Source organism: Trichoderma harzianum (genome assembly GCF_003025095.1).
Source record: "Trichoderma harzianum CBS 226.95 unplaced genomic scaffold M431scaffold_12, whole genome shotgun sequence".
Lineage (NCBI taxonomy): Eukaryota > Fungi > Ascomycota > Sordariomycetes > Hypocreales > Hypocreaceae > Trichoderma > Trichoderma harzianum.
The window spans coordinates 126,994-145,445 of record NW_020209260.1 but is presented as its reverse complement, the minus strand read 5'-3'; the positions used below and the strand labels follow the sequence as shown (position 1 = coordinate 145,445).

General features: G+C 51.2%; 8 protein-coding genes across 8 annotated transcripts; 5 read left to right on the top strand and 3 right to left on the bottom strand.

Annotated features, from left to right (window-relative positions):
- Window positions 1–298: 298 nt before the first annotated feature.
- On the bottom strand, window positions 299–876 carry M431DRAFT_511175 (hypothetical protein). Its single transcript, XM_024919605.1, has 3 exons — window positions 575–876; window positions 461–521; window positions 299–404 (listed from the first exon to the last, which is right to left on the bottom strand). Exons 1-3 carry the CDS (start codon window positions 656–658, stop codon window positions 343–345), a joined length of 207 nt encoding a protein of 68 aa, XP_024770738.1. The 5' UTR covers window positions 659–876; the 3' UTR covers window positions 299–342.
- Window positions 877–1,218: 342 nt separating this feature from the next.
- M431DRAFT_93673 (hypothetical protein) lies at window positions 1,219–3,654 on the top strand (the record flags this gene model as incomplete). The annotated part of the gene is made up of 1 exon (XM_024924499.1): window positions 1,219–3,654. The coding sequence occupies one exon, from the start codon at window positions 1,219–1,221 to the stop codon at window positions 3,652–3,654; it is 2,436 nt and encodes an 811-aa protein (XP_024770737.1).
- A 376-nt stretch (window positions 3,655–4,030) lies between these two features.
- On the bottom strand, window positions 4,031–5,247 carry M431DRAFT_93600 (hypothetical protein; the record flags this gene model as incomplete). The annotated part of the gene is made up of 3 exons (XM_024924493.1): window positions 4,031–4,500; window positions 4,606–5,141; window positions 5,225–5,247. 3 exons carry the CDS (start codon window positions 5,245–5,247, stop codon window positions 4,031–4,033), a joined length of 1,029 nt encoding a protein of 342 aa, XP_024770736.1.
- Window positions 5,248–6,100: 853 nt separating this feature from the next.
- Window positions 6,101–7,070, top strand: M431DRAFT_498316 (hypothetical protein; the record flags this gene model as incomplete). Its single annotated transcript, XM_024917681.1, has 7 exons — window positions 6,101–6,103; window positions 6,222–6,278; window positions 6,343–6,358; window positions 6,515–6,640; window positions 6,702–6,772; window positions 6,834–6,975; window positions 7,036–7,070. The coding sequence occupies 7 exons, from the start codon at window positions 6,101–6,103 to the stop codon at window positions 7,068–7,070; spliced, it is 450 nt and encodes a 149-aa protein (XP_024770735.1).
- A 1,285-nt stretch (window positions 7,071–8,355) lies between these two features.
- M431DRAFT_511170 (hypothetical protein) lies at window positions 8,356–11,651 on the top strand. Its single transcript, XM_024919604.1, has 5 exons — window positions 8,356–8,625; window positions 8,692–8,815; window positions 8,890–9,078; window positions 9,144–11,238; window positions 11,308–11,651. Exons 1-5 carry the CDS (start codon window positions 8,616–8,618, stop codon window positions 11,392–11,394), a joined length of 2,505 nt encoding a protein of 834 aa, XP_024770734.1. The 5' UTR covers window positions 8,356–8,615; the 3' UTR covers window positions 11,395–11,651.
- Window positions 11,652–11,945: 294 nt separating this feature from the next.
- On the top strand, window positions 11,946–12,993 carry M431DRAFT_93578 (hypothetical protein; the record flags this gene model as incomplete). The annotated part of the gene is made up of 3 exons (XM_024924491.1): window positions 11,946–12,005; window positions 12,124–12,213; window positions 12,298–12,993. The coding sequence occupies 3 exons, from the start codon at window positions 11,946–11,948 to the stop codon at window positions 12,991–12,993; spliced, it is 846 nt and encodes a 281-aa protein (XP_024770733.1).
- Window positions 12,994–13,256: 263 nt separating this feature from the next.
- On the bottom strand, window positions 13,257–14,477 carry M431DRAFT_8332 (hypothetical protein; the record flags this gene model as incomplete). Its single annotated transcript, XM_024923299.1, has 1 exon — window positions 13,257–14,477. One exon carries the CDS (start codon window positions 14,475–14,477, stop codon window positions 13,257–13,259), a length of 1,221 nt encoding a protein of 406 aa, XP_024770732.1.
- A 1,115-nt stretch (window positions 14,478–15,592) lies between these two features.
- Window positions 15,593–17,985, top strand: M431DRAFT_511168 (hypothetical protein). The gene is made up of 15 exons (XM_024919603.1): window positions 15,593–15,936; window positions 16,002–16,064; window positions 16,134–16,145; window positions 16,225–16,321; window positions 16,392–16,407; window positions 16,464–16,731; window positions 16,785–16,852; window positions 16,909–16,929; window positions 16,986–17,069; window positions 17,125–17,164; window positions 17,217–17,337; window positions 17,397–17,415; window positions 17,475–17,516; window positions 17,577–17,736; window positions 17,803–17,985. Exons 1-15 carry the CDS (start codon window positions 15,794–15,796, stop codon window positions 17,915–17,917), a joined length of 1,269 nt encoding a protein of 422 aa, XP_024770731.1. The 5' UTR covers window positions 15,593–15,793; the 3' UTR covers window positions 17,918–17,985.
- The last annotated feature ends 467 nt before the right edge of the window (window positions 17,986–18,452 follow it).

The following is an 18,452-nucleotide window of genomic DNA, read 5'->3' as shown; positions in this document are numbered from 1 at the left end:
CCAATATAGTGGCATTGCAGTGCCTGGGCAACGGAGGGCCGGAAATCTGACATGCGGTACATTTGATTTGCGTTTTTTTCTCTACCACGAAAGAATCGGAGTGGCACAATGAATTACTGGCTACGCATAATTGAACAAGGAAAAGAAAAACATGAATAAACACACGTTAGACGAACGCGAACAGCAACATGGGTGATCCAATCAATACAGCGAGACATGTGAGACGGACCGACAAATCCTATATTTACTGTCTATAAGACTTTAAACTCATACATGCCCCCAATCTTGCATTTGGAGCAAGTTGGGGTAACTCAATTGGCTCGTCCCATAGATACCGGTACTTTAATCCTTGCTGAACCAGGTGTTGTGGCCGGCAACCTTTCGGCTGGCAGCGTAGAGGGTAGCTATGACTCTGTTAGCTTTGCGTTCTATAGCCCATTTTATCAATCAATCAACTCACCTCCGAAACCTCCCCAGAGGGCGACGAGGTAGGGGGCCATGTACCAGTTGCTTCGGGGGTTCTGTCGCCTGCGTTAGCATAGCTCGAGGTTCGTGATCGCTAATTCGGGCGTACAATCTTCCACAGGCGGGTGTGAGCCTTGTACGCAGCCTGGTAGAAGCGCTGGTTCTCCGTCACCCTGTTCTTGGCGTCGATCATACTATGGCACGGCGTCAGTCGAAGGTTCTCTCCAAGCTATGCGCATCCATCGGGAAAACCCTGCGGAACCCGTCGGCAGGGCGAGCAGCAATTGGGCGCTTTCGCATGCGTCGGTCGGTGAGAGGAGCTTACCCCATTTTGGCGGTTGAAAATGAAGATGCGTGTAGGTCTTCGGTTTGAAAAGTGCTTCGTGGTGGAGTGATCTTGTAGTCGGGATGTCAGAAGAAGCCTTGGTTAGAGAAATGAGGCCATATTCTAGCTCAAAAGTGGGGAGCTGGATGACTCAGCAACCGAACCATCTGCAGCGCACAATGTGGAAGTGGGATGGGTTGAGGTACGTACCTTCAAGGTTATAGCTCGGGAACCGCCAATTACAAGCGCTGGTGTGAATATCCCGGCCTAGTAGTAGAGTAAAAAGTGAAGCCTTGCCATCTCCAGCCCTGCAGCTGCGATACAGCGACTTTGATGGCATCTTGATACCCGACGATACGCCACAGTTGAACGGCTGAATGCGGTGATATGCCTCAGAAGTTGGCGGCTGGCTGGAGACAATCCCAGGAATGCGAGGAGCCGTAAAATTTACACAGAATCGGCCATCATCGACTCGATTTCCTCCCAACCTTTCGCATGCGCCGTCTGCAAAGCTACGACACTATTCCCAGCACCTCACTGCCCTAGCTCGCCTATCTATTACTCCAAGAAAAGGACGTATTCTTCATCAAGCTCCTGGACTTACTCCTAGAAGCTCTGATTGGAATCAATGGCGAGCACTCTCTGCTGGGAATCCGAGTTCCTTGCTGCAGCCATCAAGATGGAGAAAATACGGGAGTCTAGGGCAGGCGCGACAGCGACATGATGTATCTTCGGGCCTCCTATCATCGAACGAAGCCCTCGTAGCAAGAATCAACAAGAGTCTTCAAGACGCAGAGGTTGAAATCCAGCCCTACGATGCCGCCTCGTGGGAGGCCGTATGCGATATACTATCTGATAAGCATGGATCCGACGGGGTTTGGGCCGTTTTTCAAGCAATTTGGTACCAGGAGAAACATGATATAATCGCATTTAGCGATGCTGAGTCTCTGAGGGGTAAGATTTTGTCGGCAGCGCTGGGCTCGGACTCACGGCTGTCTGTGCTCTTCACTGCGGCCCAGCAACTGCTGGCACAGAACAGTTTCCAATGGCCCGATCTATACACGACAATTGTTCGCTTTTTCCTGGGCCGTGGCGTTTATGAAGAGGCAATTCGTTGGGATCAGAAGTTATCCCCCATCTTTCCACCTGGGGCAGATGAATTCGGAGCTTTACTGGCAACATTTGCCATTAAGCCAACTCCTGAGATGCAAAGCACCTTGACAACGCTTTATGTGTCGAGCGCCAACCGCCAATTATACGACCACATCATACCAGCTCTCTTTGCCTCGGGTCAGTCTAAGCTGGCCCGTACCTGGCGCAAAAAACTGGTCGTGTTCAAGGATGGTCCAATGACGTCCAATTCTCGGCCGTTTCTTCTATTTCTTGCCAGCTACTATCCGCACATACAACTCACAGAGAGAGAATTAGCTGTTGCTGAGCTCAGTCGACAAGAACTAGCTGCTGAAGCTGACGATGATGAAAAGTTCCCTGAAGTCGATAGGAAGAGAATCGACCGAAGAGGAACACACAGCGATGCTCTCGTTGCAAAATGGTTTGCCAGCACATGGACATCGGTGGAATTTGCAATCAACTTCATATACAAGCTCGGAGTGCGCACAATCGGCCCTCGCTCTCTACAGTCTCTTGCGCTGCGAGACCCAGACGCCAAAGAAGTTGCGGCGCGTATAGACCAGGTCGAGAGGCTGGGGATCAGAATATCCCCTCAATCCTATTGCAAGATTCTAGTTTCGTTCGCAAGAAATGGGGCAGACGAATTGTTAACGGATTTACTTCATTGCGACATCCACCCTGATGAATTTGAAGATATGGAAACTCGACACTCCCTTATGGCTGAGGCTGCGAGGACAGGGGATTGGAAGATGGAGCGACTCCTCCAGGGTATCGAATGGGCAATCGAGACTGGTCCGACATCCCGACGTCTCAATTCTTTGCTTAGAAGCGAGCTTTCCAAGCGGAGTCTAGGCAAAGCGAAGGAGGTGCTTGATCGTATGGAAGCGCTGAAAATCAGCATGGCCCAAGCCAGTGCTACTGGGCTCCTCAAGCGTGTTTTCTGGAAGCTTGACTCTCACCCGCCTCATCGATCACAACGATCTCTACCAAGAGACTATGGATTCAGTGATTCCGATGACCCTGTTTTGGACCGAGCTCTTAATGTTATCCGGCGCATTTCGTGCCATGACGTTGCCATTCCAACAAGGTATTGGAAAACACTCCTCTACAAGTTGGGACGCTCAAGGCGTCTTGACGAACTCGACCAGCTGAGCTTGGAAATCATGCAATTTTACACTCCTCCTTACGGCGGGCTGGTTCCAGTGCATCGGGAAGACCTGCCAAAGCACTTTAACACCGAGGAAAAGGAGTACATACCGGCAGACTTGCCATTTGTCCACCATCACCACCCCATTCGGCTGATATTCGATACTTCGCTACAACGCTCCATCGTGAGATGGGGATTCGACCAGACGCTGGCAACTAAGCCCCAGCCACCAACGTCTCTCACACATCTACAGACTGCAAACTTTTCGCAATTCGACGTCGCCCGCGGAGTTCGTCTGTTGGCCACACTGCGAGACCAGGGAGCCTTAATCGATACACAGGTGGTGCGCTCGAGTGTCATCTCTCGCATTGCTACTGGGATGGTTCCCGGACGACCTAGACACCGAGCAAGAGACAGCGTCGAGTTCTCCATGGAGAGCCTTATGGGCCTGGTTGAGAAGGCGTGGGGATCGGAAATGTTCCCTGACATGTCGAGAGTGAAGCAAGAAGTCGAAGCCCGGAAGTCAAAGTTGTGGAACCAATACCCAAAATTAATTGACAAGACGTTTGATAAAAACGGAACATGAGGGGAGCGAATAGCACTTGGATAGAATCTATTTTGGGGCACACGCAGGATAAGCCCTTTGTACAATATCTACAGAAACTTGTAAATAAGATCTAATCAAAAACCGGTAACTCCAGGTGCATCAGTGATTGTCCCTGGGTAGCATTAATTCACTCCCTTGTTGATACAAATGATCATACGTCATGAAGCAGTATGACCATCAACCGCTTGTCAAAACGCCACGCTGAGCCGCAGTTGTCAGGACAGAGGAGAGATGAAGCTCGGCCTCTGTCCTGACTGTAGCAGCATCTGTCCATACAACGCCGATTACCCTTCCACCACCTCTCTCCCCGCAATCTTTTTCTTCTTCGTCCAAACCTAGCTTAATCTCCCGCTATTTACTCACTGTTCTTCTTCGGTTTGACCATAAGCAGAATAAATAGACCAGCAACCAATAGTATCAGTAAGAGGATAATTTTCCGCTTGATGTTCCGTTTCTGGTAGCCCTCTGCTATTTTTAGCTCTTTATCAGCAGCCTTGACCTCTGTATTCATGCGCTCAACGTTGTAGTCGATCCGGTCCAGCATAGTGCCCTGGTCAATGATCATGGTCTGAAGATCGCGGAAAAGATCCGACAGCTCGATGATACCTTGTGCGATTTCCTCGATTTCCCGCTCGCGCTGGGCAATGGCGGCGTCGTTTGAGTGCAACGTCTTCTGTTGCATTGCGACCTGCAGCGTATTTTGCGAAAAGGAGCGGTCGGCATCGGATTCCTGGAGGGATGGGTCCATGTAGGAAGAGCCGGGCATTGGCGATGTCGGCCGATCGATTGGGCTAACGGCGCCGAGGCCTCCCATTCCGCGAAGTTCTAGAGAGTACACGATGTTAGCGTTATGCTAGGTAAGGTCAGGGGGAACAGTGTCGAGGTCAGGGGGAACAGTGTCGAGGTCAGGGGGATTGTGTCGAGGCTGACTCTTGAGATATGCGCTCTGCTTCTTTCTAAAGTTCGCGCTAGCTTCCTGGACCCTTGTGGCTAGTGATATCTGTATGTTTTTCCCCATGGTCTCCTCCGCTCTGCTGATGGTTCCTGATTGCGTTGATTCGCGGACCATGTGCTCAATCTTTTGGATCCGCTGGTGGCACTGATGGAAGCTCTTTGTGATCTCCTGGGTGAGTCTCTCGATCTGGACCTCTTCCCTCCTCTTGGCTTCGTCATCGTCAAATCCAGGGAGGACATGTGTCTGATGCAGCTTGTCCAGCCGCTGGCTCTTCGTGGCAATCTCAGCGAGCAGCTCCGTGATCTCGTCCGAAACGTCAGTCCATCGCGGAGGCAAAAGGTCCATCTCAATTACAGCGTCGCCATCATCTTCGAATGCGCCGCTCGACAGCAGCCCGCGCCGGTCCTCGGGCGCAAAGCTGCTGGTGGAGTATGCGTCCGAGAAGCCTCCGGAGGCATATTTGGATCGCTGATTGGGATGATGAGCGTACGACTGGCGGTAGGAGATGTAGCTACGGTGATTCCGGGTCAGGGTCAGATATGGCAGTTGAGATGAACGGATAGGTGTTCGCATGGAGTTGCAGGGCACACGTACAGGTTTGTGCGGTCGCGCCACATGGCGGACGCTGGGGGGGCGTCTGGAGGCCTGTCAGTCCGGGGAATGGATCAAGGATGAATTGGAAGCCTTGGATCTGGACGCAAGATTTCCGGGATTTCAGGTGATGACGGGCATTATCGAGTGCTGAGTATCGACATGCACCAATACCAATGTCGAAGCTGGTTGCATTACGACACTGCGCTAATCCTGGAGCACGGCTGTTGCGCACTGGGCACTAGCTGAATACGAACAGATACGAGTGCAAGTTTCAGAGCTCCCACCAATTAAGCTGCAGCCTCACACGGTGTTCACACGTGTCAAGATACACTTCTCAGTGCTCGTACCCAGCACTAACACAGAGGCATATGCTGTGATTGCAGCCTCCTCAGCCTCTGCTGCATGGCATTGGGTAGCTACAGGCTACAGATAGGTACCAGCACCAATAACTGCGTGCCTGTGATCATGGCATCATGACTCTTCAGCTCCCGCCAGAACAGCGCCCAATGGCCTGTACAGTGCGAATATCCCCCGAGCCGCAACTTGCCCCCCCGAAACAGCCCCCATCCAATGTGTTACAAGGCCCTACTTGGTGCAGGTCCTACTGGAACTTGTAGGCACCATGGGATAGGCCGACCCAGTCCTAGCCCGCAGAGTTAATACTGTATGCTGATTCTGCCTTACGGGGTCCCCTGACATTTATATCGTTGCTTTGTTCTCCCCACGTCAACGACACGACCACAAGCAAAAAAGCTCCCGCTTTCGCACAGGCGCATCCAACCTTGTCTTTATAAGTCGAGTTCCCGGGACTCTCCGATCTTTGGATTCTTCACTCTCTCTTTACGCTTTCTTTGCTCTCCATAGCCCCCATTCACAATGGTAAGTGGCGCGCAGGTACCCTCGGTCGACTTGTCTCAGGCGCAACCCCGCGACCGTTGAGGGGCTACCCCCAAATTCTCAGGAGCTTTTGTGTGACTGACCCGCGAGCTCTCAACAGGCTGATTCTCTTACCGAAGAGCAGGTCTCTGAGTTCAAGGAGGCCTTCTCCCTCTTTGTGAGTCTTTACCTCGTTTCTGGTGGCAATTCGGACGGTTTGAGTGCTGACCCAGCTGCTACAGGACAAGGACGGTGATGGTACGTAGCAGCGAGTGACGCGACACCACCCCTCTCCCCCTTTTGCGAACAGGCACTGGAGCACCGAATGACTTGCTGCCGGCCGATATTTTCCTTGCCAACCCCTTTTCATGATATCTGAGCAAAGAAAAAGAACTGACAGGCTTGACCCCGCAGGCCAGATCACCACCAAGGAGCTGGGCACCGTGATGCGCTCCCTCGGCCAGAACCCCTCCGAGTCAGAGCTCCAGGACATGATCAACGAGGTCGATGCCGACAACAACGGATCTATCGATTTCCCCGGTATGTCAAAAGTCAAAGTGTTGGGTCGTTGCCACATTCGGGCTAATACGGAGCGGTGTAGAATTCCTGACCATGATGGCACGAAAGATGAAGGACACTGATTCCGAGGAGGAGATCCGAGAGGCATTCAAGGTTTGTTTCCGGCACTAGTGTCTATTTTATTTTAATATGTTTGCTAACGTATGCGCTACAGGTCTTTGACCGCGACAACAACGGCTTCATCTCAGCCGCTGAGCTGCGCCATGTCATGACATCCATCGGCGAGAAGCTCACCGACGACGAGGTCGATGAGATGATTCGCGAGGCCGATCAGGATGGTGATGGCCGAATTGATTGTGAGTTTATGGCGAGAATGTGTTCTTTTGATTGAATATAAGCTAACTGTATCTGCGTAGACAATGAGTTTGTCCAGCTTATGATGCAAAAATAAGGGATTGTGTCTGGAGTTATTTGCGACTAAGCCAACTGTTCAGCCATATTAGAGGCCATGAATATGGTTAATCCTTGCGGCGAAATCAAGGCGTTAGCACGCTCACAACCTGTTGTTTGAGAAAATCAATTAGTCGACTTTGTTCCTTTTACTGCTGTCATGTCTACGGGCGATTTTCGAAATTGCTAGGATGTTGAGAGTCGTGATGTTAAGTTCTGGTAGCTGTCCAGGTAGATATAGGTACCCTGGACCTTTTTATGCATACTGTCAAATTCCAACAGCTCTCTGTGACTATTTCTTGCAGTATGGTGATATAGCTGCGAACCGTTTCAGCCTAATGGTATGACCAGCGATTGGATTCTATGGAATAAAATCGATTCTATATTATTTTCATTTGATCAACTACAGCTGATCACATTGAGCCATGGAGATGCAAGTCATAATAACTATAGATGCTGTACAGCACCCTGGATTGTCTTCCATATCACACCTAAGGATACCCATAAACGAGAAATACCGCATAGCAAACACAGTCCGATCTGGAGGCCCAACTCATACAGCTTGGCAGCAACTGCGTGTAAGACCAGATGGTGTTTGCTATATACAATCTTCCAAGCGCTATTTAAAATAGTACTTTTGGGTAGATTGTATGACCGGTTAATGATGTCAGCCGATGAAAACATTTTGATCATGAGACTCAAGACGGAAGAGGGGATGGCGAGGATTGGTGCTGGCTTTGTCTGGGCTTCCTGTGGAAGATAACGAAATGACTACTGCTGTGTTGCCATGGCGCTTGCCGTGCTGATACTTGGCAAACTTCGATACTTTCTTTCACCTTTCGGCTAGTCGCTAGCTATTTCTATCAATAAAGATGTAAAAATAGAAATAAATATAAAGATATACAAGTAGCTAGAATATTTCAGCCTCTTAAAAAGCATTCAACTATTACTACCTGTACCTACTGCAGATGTTGTATAATGCTTCATATTTCCATTTGAGTACAGTTGCGCCATCAAGAAGGGTAGGTGATCGTTTCGCACCCCATATGCCGGTATACCTCGATAAGTGAATTGCTGGTACCAAGCTCACTCAGGCATATGTACCCTGAAATACGGGGTACCTCGCGCCCAGAGCTGTGTCGCCTAGGCCCAGGTACTGGCGGCTCTAGGATACCCAAGCCTTGCCGGGCCATTGCTTTTTCCGCTGGTGCCTTGGCCATGATGCAGCGTGGCCTGCCCCACGTAGTGCTTGGATCCAGGTACTTGCAAGTGTAGTTCCAGTTATAGGGAGCGGTGCTTGGTGGCATTGCGATTGATTCCACGTTCCGCCTACAAAGTAAGCTCTCCAACTCATCGTCGAGGCTCGCTGTCTTTTCGCCAGACGTCAGCGCTAACCGGCCCTTGGAGTTGTGAAACCTCTCCCTGTTTGTGTATGGGAGCCTGCGAATTGCTGCACTGTTGGCACCACCGCTCATCCACCGCCTGCGGATCCTTTGATAACAGCGTGTGAGACGACCCAGTCGCCGGGTCGTGCTCTGTCCTCAAGATGAGTTCCTGTACGCAGCTCTCCCTACTTGATCTATGCGGACGCGGCCCTGATGGCTGACGTTTGGTATCGACAGTAAAACAATTCATCCGCAACGTGCGTGCGGCCAAGACGATTGCAGACGAGCGAGCCGTCATCCAGAAAGAGAGCGCCGCGATCAGAGCCAGTTTCCGCGAGGAGGGCCACGACCATAACATACGGTGGGTTTCTGAATGATATCGATGGCTTGCGCATCCGAACATTGAACAAGAGTGCTCATGAGCAACTGGGATAGGCGTAACAATGTCGCGAAACTACTCTACCTCTTCACCCTCGGCGAGCGAACCCACTTCGGCCAGGTCGAATGCCTGAAGCTCCTTGCGTCCCCGCGGTTTGCGGATAAGCGTCTCGGTCATCTTGCTACAAGCTTACTGCTCGACGAAAAACAGGAAGTCCTGACGCTGGTGACCAACTCGTTGAAGAAGTAAACCATCCCCTATATGCCCCATGGTAGCAAGCAGACGGGTTCTAACCATGCCATGTGTCTAGCGACCTGAGCCACTCGAACCAATATGTTGTCGGACTCGCCCTCTGCACCCTCGGAAACATTGCGTCCGATGAAATGTCGAGAGATCTGTTTCCTGAGATTGAGAACTTGATTTCAACCGCGAATCCATATATTAGGAGGAAGGCTGCCCTCTGCGCAATGCGGATATGTCGCAAGGTGCCCGACCTGCAAGAGCATTTCATCGAAAAGGCTACCGCACTTCTCTCCGACAGAAACCACGGCGTTCTTCTTTGCGGCCTGACTCTGGTTACGAGTTTATGCGAGGCGGACGAGGAAGAAGGAGGCGAGGAGGGCATGGTTGAGAAGTTCAGGGCATTTGTGCCTGGGCTTGTCAAGACGCTGAAGGGCCTTTCGACGTCAGGATATGCACCAGAACACGATGTCACGGGCATTACTGACCCCTTCCTGCAAGTCAAGCTTCTGCGATTGCTGAGGGTGCTGGCCGTCGGCGACGCCCACACGAGCGAGCAGATCAACGATATCTTGGCGCAGGTCGCGACCAACACCGACTCGTCCAAGAACGTTGGAAACTCGATTCTTTACGAGGCCGTGCTTACCATTCTGGATATCGAGGCCGATTCGGGTTTGAGAGTTCTTGGTGTCAACATCTTGGGCAAGTTCCTTACCAACCGAGACAACAACGTCCGCTACGTCGCGCTCAACACACTCATCAAGGTGGTTGCCATTGAACCCAACGCCGTTCAGAGGCATCGAAACACCATCTTGGAATGTCTGAGGGATCCCGATATCAGCATACGGAGAAGGGCTCTCGACCTGAGCTTTACCCTCATCAACGAATCCAACGTCCGGGTGCTCATCAGGGAGCTGTTGGCCTTTTTGGAAGTTGCAGACAACGAGTTTAAGCCAACCATGACTAGCCAGATTGGAATTGCCGCCGACAAATATGCCCCGAACAAGCGATGGCACTTTGACACCATGCTGCGAGTCCTGTCACTGGCGGGCAACTACGTCAAGGAGCAGATTCTCTCGTCATTTATCCGGCTCATTGCTACCACCCAGGAGCTCCAGACGTACGCTGTACAGAAGCTGTATACCAACCTGAAGAAAGATATTACCCAAGAGAGCTTGACTCAGGCTGGTGCTTGGTGCATAGGCGAGTATGGTGATGCGCTGCTCAAGGGCGGGCAGTATGAGGAGGAGGAGCTTGTCCAGGAGGTCAAGGAGGGCGATGTTGTCGACTTGTTTTCCCTCATCCTCAACAGCAGCTACGCCACGCAAGTGACGACAGAATACATTGTCACTGCTCTCATGAAGCTCAGCACACGGTTCTCCGAGGCCTCTCAAGTGGAAAAGGTGCGGCGCATCCTGCAAACGCACCAGACCAGCTTGGATGTGGAGGTGCAGCAGCGAGCTGTAGAATACGGCAACCTGTTTGCTTTTGACCAGGTTCGCCGAGGTGTGCTTGAGAAGATGCCACCCCCGCAGATCAAGGAGGAGTCTAGAGTGCTGGGTCGGGCTCCCTCAAAGAAGGCCAAGAATGCCAACAGAAAATCCAAAATCCTCAAGCCTACCGAGCAGGACCTTTTGGATATTATGGACTCGCCAGCCGCCATTGCTGCGCCCACAAACGGATCCCAAGCAACCAACTCGGATCTCCTTGCCGACATCCTTGGGGGCGGATCCCCGGCACCACTTACGTCTGGCTCCCCAGGGCCTCAGCAGTCCAACATTTCCTCCATCATGGACCTCTTTGGCCCAGGACCGGCCGCCCAAAGCCCGTCACCGGCCCCTGCTTCGGCCGGCCTGGATATCCTGTCTTCTGCGACATCCTCACCACCACCACAGCAACCGCAATCACCAGCAGCCCAGGGCCAATGGCTTCCGTGCTACAATGCCAATGACCTCAATGTGACCATGCAAATTCAACGTAACGCGGCGGGGCTCATCCAGGCCGTGGCTCGATTCCACAACACTGGGTCTGTTCCACTATCTGGTGCCGGATTGCAAGCAGCTGTTCCAAAGACCCAGAAGCTGCAGCTCCTACCTATCGCATCTGAGGAGATTGGGCCTGGATCAGAGACTACTCAGGTGATGAGAGTATCTGGTTGCAAGGGAGTAAGTTTTTTTCACCTTTCAAATCGATACTGTCGTTAGATTTCCACGTACTAACAGATGTTACCACAGCCACTGCGATTGCGACTACGTATCGCATTCTCTCACCCTGCGGCAGGGCAGGTTGTGGACCAGGTGAATTGGTCGGAGCAATCGTAAACGGATGGATTCTTTTGCAGCGAGCGGCTACGTTACTGGGGGGCTATTGAGGCTTAATATGGAATATAAATATGGAGGGAATTGGTGAAGGGGTTGTAGATATCAAAAATCATAGGGAGTATAAATGTAGGGTGATTTGAGGCTGAAATAGGCATAATTATGTATGAGGCATCAATGAGAGTTGGTTTACTTTATGAGTGTAATTGTAAGCCGAGGATTTTGATTTTATAAGTTAGTATACACAATACAGTATTGCAATTAGACGTTCTTGGTTAACCATTATTACGTGAAGCGTACGGTTTGGCTTTGGACTAGCGGCCTGACTTACATGGCGTCAGCAGAAGCCGTTCATCTATCTGCCCTTTTTCGGAAATTTAGAGTTGTACAACTTGAAGCCTGCATCTAACCCTTGAATCTGAAAACTAAGCAAACCGTTGATGCTCTGGCGAATATCATCGATTCGGTGTTCTGCACAATTAGCTTCGGGCACGTTGCGGTCTAACAGGACGACATTTGTTTCGTCATTTGGCGGGACGGCGTTGAAGAAGAGGATGGCGTCTAAGGGAAGGGAGGGGCATCTTGAGAGGACGGCGGGGGAGCCGAGGGATGCGGTAAAGAGCCCCTTTCACTTGTTTTCCTGTCTTATTTTTCTTTATTATTTTTTGAAGAGGGCCAATTTAATTGTGTGGAAGGATGAAATATGCTCATTGCTAAGGTGTTGATGTTTAGGATCTTCATGAAGTGCGGCTGAGTCGGATTGACCAGTTCAATGAGAGAGTGAGGCTGTTTCGCCTGGATCTTGTCGCCGGCCCTATCAAGGTAAATCAACCAATCCTTCTTCTATATCATCCTAGTTCTCACATTAAACAAATGAGTAAATAATTAAAATTAATACATGGATAGTTCTTGCCCGGCCAATGGCTCGACACGTACATCCCCGGTGTATCCAAAGCAGGCGGCTTCACAATCACGTCCGCCCCCTCAGCCGCCCTCGCAAACACCTCGCCGTATCTCGAGCTCGCGGTGCAAGAATCGCCTGAAAACGAGCCCGCGGCTTGGCTGTGGCGTTCGGAGAGAGAGATTTTGGGGGAGACGCTGCGTGTGAGGGTGGGAGGCAAGTTTGTCTTTCCGCCGGTTGAGGGGGCGCCGAAAAAGGTGGTTTTCGTTGCTGGTGGCGTGGGCGTGAATCCTCTGGTGAGTATGTTGAGTTATATCGCTGAGGGGGGTGGACAAGGAGTTGGTGATGTGAGGTTTATTTATGCGAGTAAGCTTCCGAGGAGTGGTAAGCTTTCGGATATCGTCTTCCTTGATAGGATCACGAGTTTGTTTGGGGAGGGTAAGGTTAAGGGCGAGGTGAAGCTGTTTGTGACGGCAGCGGGAAATGCGATATCTCAGGAGACGACGTCTATCAACGGAGCTCAGGTCGAAGTGCGGCCTCGACGGCTTACGATGGCGGATGTCGAGGCGGCGATTGGGGATCGTCTGGATCAAGGGACGGTGGTGTATGTCTGCGGACCGCCGACGATGACGGATGAGCTTGTTGAGAAGCTTGCGGTTATCGTGGATCCCCAGCGGGTTTTGACGGAGAGATGGTGGTGATGCCTTTTTTACGTGTTGAGGGGATTACTAGACAGACGCTTCTAAGATGCTTGATCATATGTAGAGTTGGAATTTGTGATGCTGCGATTTATACTATATCCATTTATGTGCGCGCGACCCCAACGCCCATGGTATCATCAAACTGGCCGTCCCGATAACTTTGATTTCCGCTGGTTGTTATTCCTTTCCTCCCCTCGCATGAGCACCACGGGTGTCATGAACCAACCTATTGCCAATCTTTCATCCTTTCATCCTTTCTTGCCCTATGAGAACAAGTCTTCCGCCTTTTGTCTCTTCTTTGTTCGGTTTATATCCAACAGTTCCTTGCCCGCATTGCCCGCTCCAAACTTGCCGGGAAACAGCTCGCGCGCATTGGCGGCTCCCTTGATAGAGAAGCCGCTGTCCTTGCCCTGGGCGCGCTGACTGGCGACGCCTCGAATGTTGAGGCCCTCGCCGGCTGGTTCGTCTGGCCTGGCGACGATCTTGGGCATGTCCTCCTCTTTCAGCCGGGCTGAGCCAATGGCCTTTTCGAGCTGGTCCAGCTGCCCGCCTCTGTTAGACGGCTTGGTGGGGAAGAGCTCTTTCGACCGGGCGTCGCTTGCGAGGCGGCCCCTGATGGACCGAGCCTGCGTCCTGTTCCCTGACGAACTGGCGAGGCCGTCCATTGCTGCGTCTCCATCGTCGTCGCGGCGCGGAGATGCAGATCTGTCTCTTCTGGCGCTTGATCGGCCCACTGAGCGATCTGCGAATAGCTCCTTACCGCGATTATTTCCTCGAGCGTCGGGTCTGTCATCCCGAGAAGACTGCGGCGCATCGTCGTACATGCTGGCCTCGAATGTTTCAACCTCCTCATCTGAATAACGTCTTCGACGCCCTCCGTTTCCTCGGTTGTCGCGATCGCGGTCGCGGTCACGATACCGAGAGCGGTTTTCTTGATATCGTCTCCGCCTTTCTTCGGGGTCGTGTTCGGGATGGAGGAGGTAATATCGGCTGCGAAGGGCGGCGCCAGCCTGCTTCCTGTCGGCCAGGGTCGCGAAGCGAACTTGTAGAGAAGTTTCGGGCTTTCCCTCGAATGGCTTTGCGGGAATGATCTCGCCAATGCTCAAAGCGGTCGCATCTGAAATGTCAATAGCACTCAGGGCAACGATGGCATCGCGGGCGGTGGGTTCAGAGTTGAAGACGAGATTCGCTGTGCTGTCGTCAATCCATTCCACCTTGTCCACATTTCCGTAATGAGCCTTGACGTATGTTTTTATATCGTCTGTGTGTAGGTTGTCTAGGCCTCTGATGTGAATCTTTGTAGGGACAATGGTGTTTGACGCGTCGTCCTCTTTGGCTTCTCCATCGTCCGCTACTTCGCCTGGCTCTTCAGGCTCATCTGGGACTAGGATATCGTCGCCTTGCGGGATGTGCTCGGGAATATCGTTGCTGTCCTGAAAGGCCTCGCCAACGGCGGCATCGTCCATATCAATGTCCAAATCCATGATTCCGTGGTGGTTTTTGGCGATGGTCGAGACACGGGGCAAAGGCAGGTGGCGGATATTATAAGTAAGACAGACGGGATAAAACTCGGCGCTGAATAGACGGGCAAGCTATGATCCAATTGGGGGAGATGCAGGCAAGGGGAAGGAGAAAGAAGATGAGGTAATCTTTTCTCCCTCTTCCTTTTCTTTTTGAGTGTCCAAGAATGATGTGCAATATCAAGTCAGCAGCAGAGAAGGGACCGGGGTGGAAGGATACGACGGAGAGGATCGCTGAGTGGCAGAAAGGCGGCTGTGAGACGCGAGAGGCGGATAAGAAGCGCGGCTGGTTAGGCGGTGACGGCGCCTGTGCTCAAGCGCCGAGTGTCAAGGGAGCCAACAGAAGTACCCTCCAAGCGCGGGGTACCTACATTCAGTGCACGCACTGCAGGAGGTACTTTACCCCGGCTCACAGAAGATCGAGAAACGATTGCAGCTGATTTTTCATCACCTCTTATGTGGTAGCTCAACGCCGCTAGATGCGAGCTTCATATGCAACAATTAAATACAGACCTTGCCTTGTGTAAATACTATACCTTAGGATATGTGAGCATCAATCTTATAGTATACCTAGGTAGGTAGTAGCAGCATTGCCAGCCTCTGCCTTGTAGAGATGTAGCTCCCCATGATTTCCCGTCTCGTAGGTACTTAACAAGATGCATCAGGAATAATTAGCAGCTCACTACGTCAAGAGCATTCATTGTTGTGCAGAAGATGGTCTTGGGGACCGGCAGTCTGTATATTTATCAACTGAGAGTTTTACTGAGAAACTGTAAGACTATGCGGCTTTTCTTCTACTCGAACATGATTTCTGGCTGAATTTTCACATTGAAAGCTTGGCACAACAAACGGCCATTATGTCATTTGAATTTTCAGCCACAAAGCATCTCAGAATTCATGTCATACGTATGTACCCCATATTGCCCGCTTGGACTATTCGGTATTCGGTATCCAATGACCGGGGCTCCGTGGCTGAATGTGGCAGAAGGCCGATTGCGGCCACTGAAAGCAACCTATCAGAGCTAAATTCAGCTTTTTAGAATTGAATTTGAAGCTGCGTTCAATGGCTGACTCTGCGCACGCCCTGCAAGTGCTCCAATCGCCACCAAAGGAAAAAAATTGCCAGGCACTGATTGACTCACAATCGCATCCGAAGAACCCAAACCTCTAAAAATCTGGACCTTTAAAACCACTCCTGCCACCCCAATTGTAGCTGTGACGCTAGACAAACCTCGAATTGTATCTTTCCTACCAATCCCTCCATCCATATAATAAAAACCATGTGTGGTACAGACGCCCCCGACGCCGCCGCTGGTCCCGTGTCCAACGGGTCGCATGCCAGCAAGGCCAACCCAGCGAGCTCTCCGTACCAGAACGTCAACGACTTCATCTCCAATGTCGCCCGGTTCAAGATTATCGAGAGGTTCGTTCGTCTGAGACTAAATCCCGCTCTCAGGACTTTCTAGGCTAACCTAGCTCATTTTATAGCACTCTCCGTGAGGGCGAGCAGTTTGCTAATGCCTTTTTTGATACTGAAACCAAGATTAAGATGTAACTATACTCCATTCTGCCCTTGGTCAGTCTCGATATCGTGAAGCACGTGCTAACTCTGCATGACAGCGCCAAAGCTCTGTAAGCCTGAACCACCTCGCAACTCACTTGGTCCTGCTGTTCCTTTCCGCACCCGTCCCATATGCTAACATCCCTACGGTGACGAGTTCGGTGTCGACTACATAGAGCTCACAAGTCCCGTGTCTTCTCCTCAGTCATATGAGGATTGTAAGACTATTTGCGGGCTTGGCCTGAAGGTGAGACTCAATCATGCATCGTTGGAGGTTGGACTGGGCGTTGAGAACTTGAGACTGACCAATGCCACAGGCCAAGATTCTCACTCGTATGTGATTCACTGAAGATGCGGCCATTGGTGATTGATGTGCTAACCATGCGCAGACGTGCGATGCAACATGGAAGACGCCAAGAAGGCCGTCGAGTGTGGTGTTGACGGCGTCGACCTCGTCATTGGTACTTCCAGCTTCCTACAAAAGTACAGCCACGGAAAGAGTATCGCTATTATCAAGGAGACTGCCCTGGAAGTGATTCAATATGTCAAGAGCCAGGGCGTAGAGGTCCGCTTCTCTTCAGAGGACTCGTTCCGAAGTGACCTCGTCGACCTCCTTACTCTCTACAAGGCTGTCGATCAGGCTGGTGTTAACCGAGTGTGAGTTGTTGGAAATCTCTGGCCTAGGTGAGCAAGCAACTGACTCAAAGCAGCGGTGTTGCCGATACTGTTGGAGGAGCTACCCCCCGAATGGTCTACGATCTCATCCGAACGCTGCGAGGTATGATTGGAATTAGTTCAAAACTGTGTTGATCGGAAGGCTAATCTTAGAATCAGGCGTCGTGAGCTGTGATATCGGTAACCCTCCTTGGTTCTACATTTCCAGCCCCCTTTACTTTACTAACACCGCGTAGAAACGCACTTCCACGACGACACTGGCTGCGCTGTCGCTAATGCTCACTCCGCTCTCGAGGCTGGAGCAACCCACATTGACACGAGTGTGTATTGCGATTGCTCTCAACTTGGGTCCAATTACTAATCTGATGTGCCTAGGTGTTTTGGGCATTGGTGAACGCAATGGCATCACTCCTCTGTAAGTTTTCGCTACAACGATTGTTAGGAGATTGGCTAACAGTGGAGGACAGCGGCGCCCTGATGGCTCGTATGGTCGTGACTGCTCCCGACTACGTTATCAATAAGTACAACCTCAAGGCGCTCAAGGAGGTTGAGGAGCTGGTTGCCTCCGCTGTCCAGATCAACATTCCAGTAAGACAATCCTCCCATGAGATTGACATTTCAGTTTAGTAGGCTAACTCTTTGTTTAGTTTAACAACCCCATTACCGGTATGCCATTCGACTCTGCTATAGTACTGCCGTTGCTGTGTTGCTTACATGAACCACAGGATTCTGCGCCTTTACACACAAGGCTGGTATCCACGCCAAGGGTAAGTCGGAATATAATGCGCTCATCACATTTGACCTTGTACACTGATAATTTGTTGTAGCTATTTTGGCGAACCCTTCGACCTACGAGATTATCGATCCCGCCATCTTCGGCTTGACCCGCTACATTTCAATCAACTCAAGAATTACTGGCTGGAACGCGATACGTGCTCGTTGCGAGCAATTGGGACTCAAGATGACGGACGACGAGGTCAAGGAAGTGTACGTTTGCCCATTCACATTACATGGCCACTTGGGAGAGCGAATAGGTGCTGACTGAGAGATTAGAACTGCCAAGATCAAGCAGATGGCCGATATCAGACCACTTGCCATTGACGACACAGACTCAATTTTGCACTCTTATCACATTGAGTTACAGAAGAAGCAGGCGCAGCAAGTGTAGAGATTGGTGAAGGCGGTTTATTGTGCTATTAAAGGCTGAGGAGTTTTTTTTTTTTTTTAAAAAAAAAAGGAGAGATTGGCTAAAATGCAAATGTAGTAGTGAAAGAGAATTAAGTAGAATGCAAAGGGTCATAAATACCCTAGGATACAAACAAACAAGGAGTAACAACTTTCAATGTTCTTTTTGGTCTGCTTCTCGCATTATTGGGATGAGTGACAGTGAGGGTACAAGGCCCCTTACGTAAGGTCTCCCGCCTCACTCCTGGTGGTACCTCAGCGCTGCCCTAGTGGTACCTTGGCTGCTTGGGTACCACCCAGCGTTGCCTCGCAGGTATCTCAGCGCATGGGCCCGCTGGAGAGAGACGCCGCTGGGCCTGCGCAGTCAAGCCACCTGTGGCGGCAGCCCCGCGAACCCGAAAAACCCACCATCCATGGCAATTCATCACGAAGCTCTGGCTCGACTCCAGCTTGGCCTCTTTTGCGACTCGCGTGATTGACTCTTTTTGCGGTGCTCGCTCATACAAACGGAGTGCCGT

What these genes read in the sequence shown, in the direction of transcription:
- M431DRAFT_511175 (XM_024919605.1), bottom strand. Translation starts at nt 658, where the DNA reads ATGATCGACGCCAAGAACAGGGTGACGGAGAACCAGCGCTTCTACCAG. An exon ending in ACACCCGCCTGTGGAAGATT is followed by an intron (nt 522 to 574) that starts GTACGCCCGAAT and finishes CGCAGGCGACAG; the next exon opens with AACCCCCGAAGCAACTGGTA. An exon ending in CCTCTGGGGAGGTTTCGGAG is followed by an intron (nt 405 to 460) that starts GTGAGTTGATTG and finishes ACAGAGTCATAG; the next exon opens with CTACCCTCTACGCTGCCAGC.
- M431DRAFT_511170 (XM_024919604.1), top strand. An exon ending in GTGACCAACTCGTTGAAGAA is followed by an intron (nt 9,079 to 9,143) that starts GTAAACCATCCC and finishes CCATGTGTCTAG; the next exon opens with CGACCTGAGCCACTCGAACC. An exon ending in GAGTATCTGGTTGCAAGGGA is followed by an intron (nt 11,239 to 11,307) that starts GTAAGTTTTTTT and finishes ATGTTACCACAG; the next exon opens with CCACTGCGATTGCGACTACG.
- M431DRAFT_511168 (XM_024919603.1), top strand. Translation starts at nt 15,794, where the DNA reads ATGTGTGGTACAGACGCCCCCGACGCCGCCGCTGGTCCCGTGTCCAAC. An exon ending in GGCTGGTATCCACGCCAAGG is followed by an intron (nt 17,517 to 17,576) that starts GTAAGTCGGAAT and finishes AATTTGTTGTAG; the next exon opens with CTATTTTGGCGAACCCTTCG. An exon ending in GACGACGAGGTCAAGGAAGT is followed by an intron (nt 17,737 to 17,802) that starts GTACGTTTGCCC and finishes CTGAGAGATTAG; the next exon opens with AACTGCCAAGATCAAGCAGA.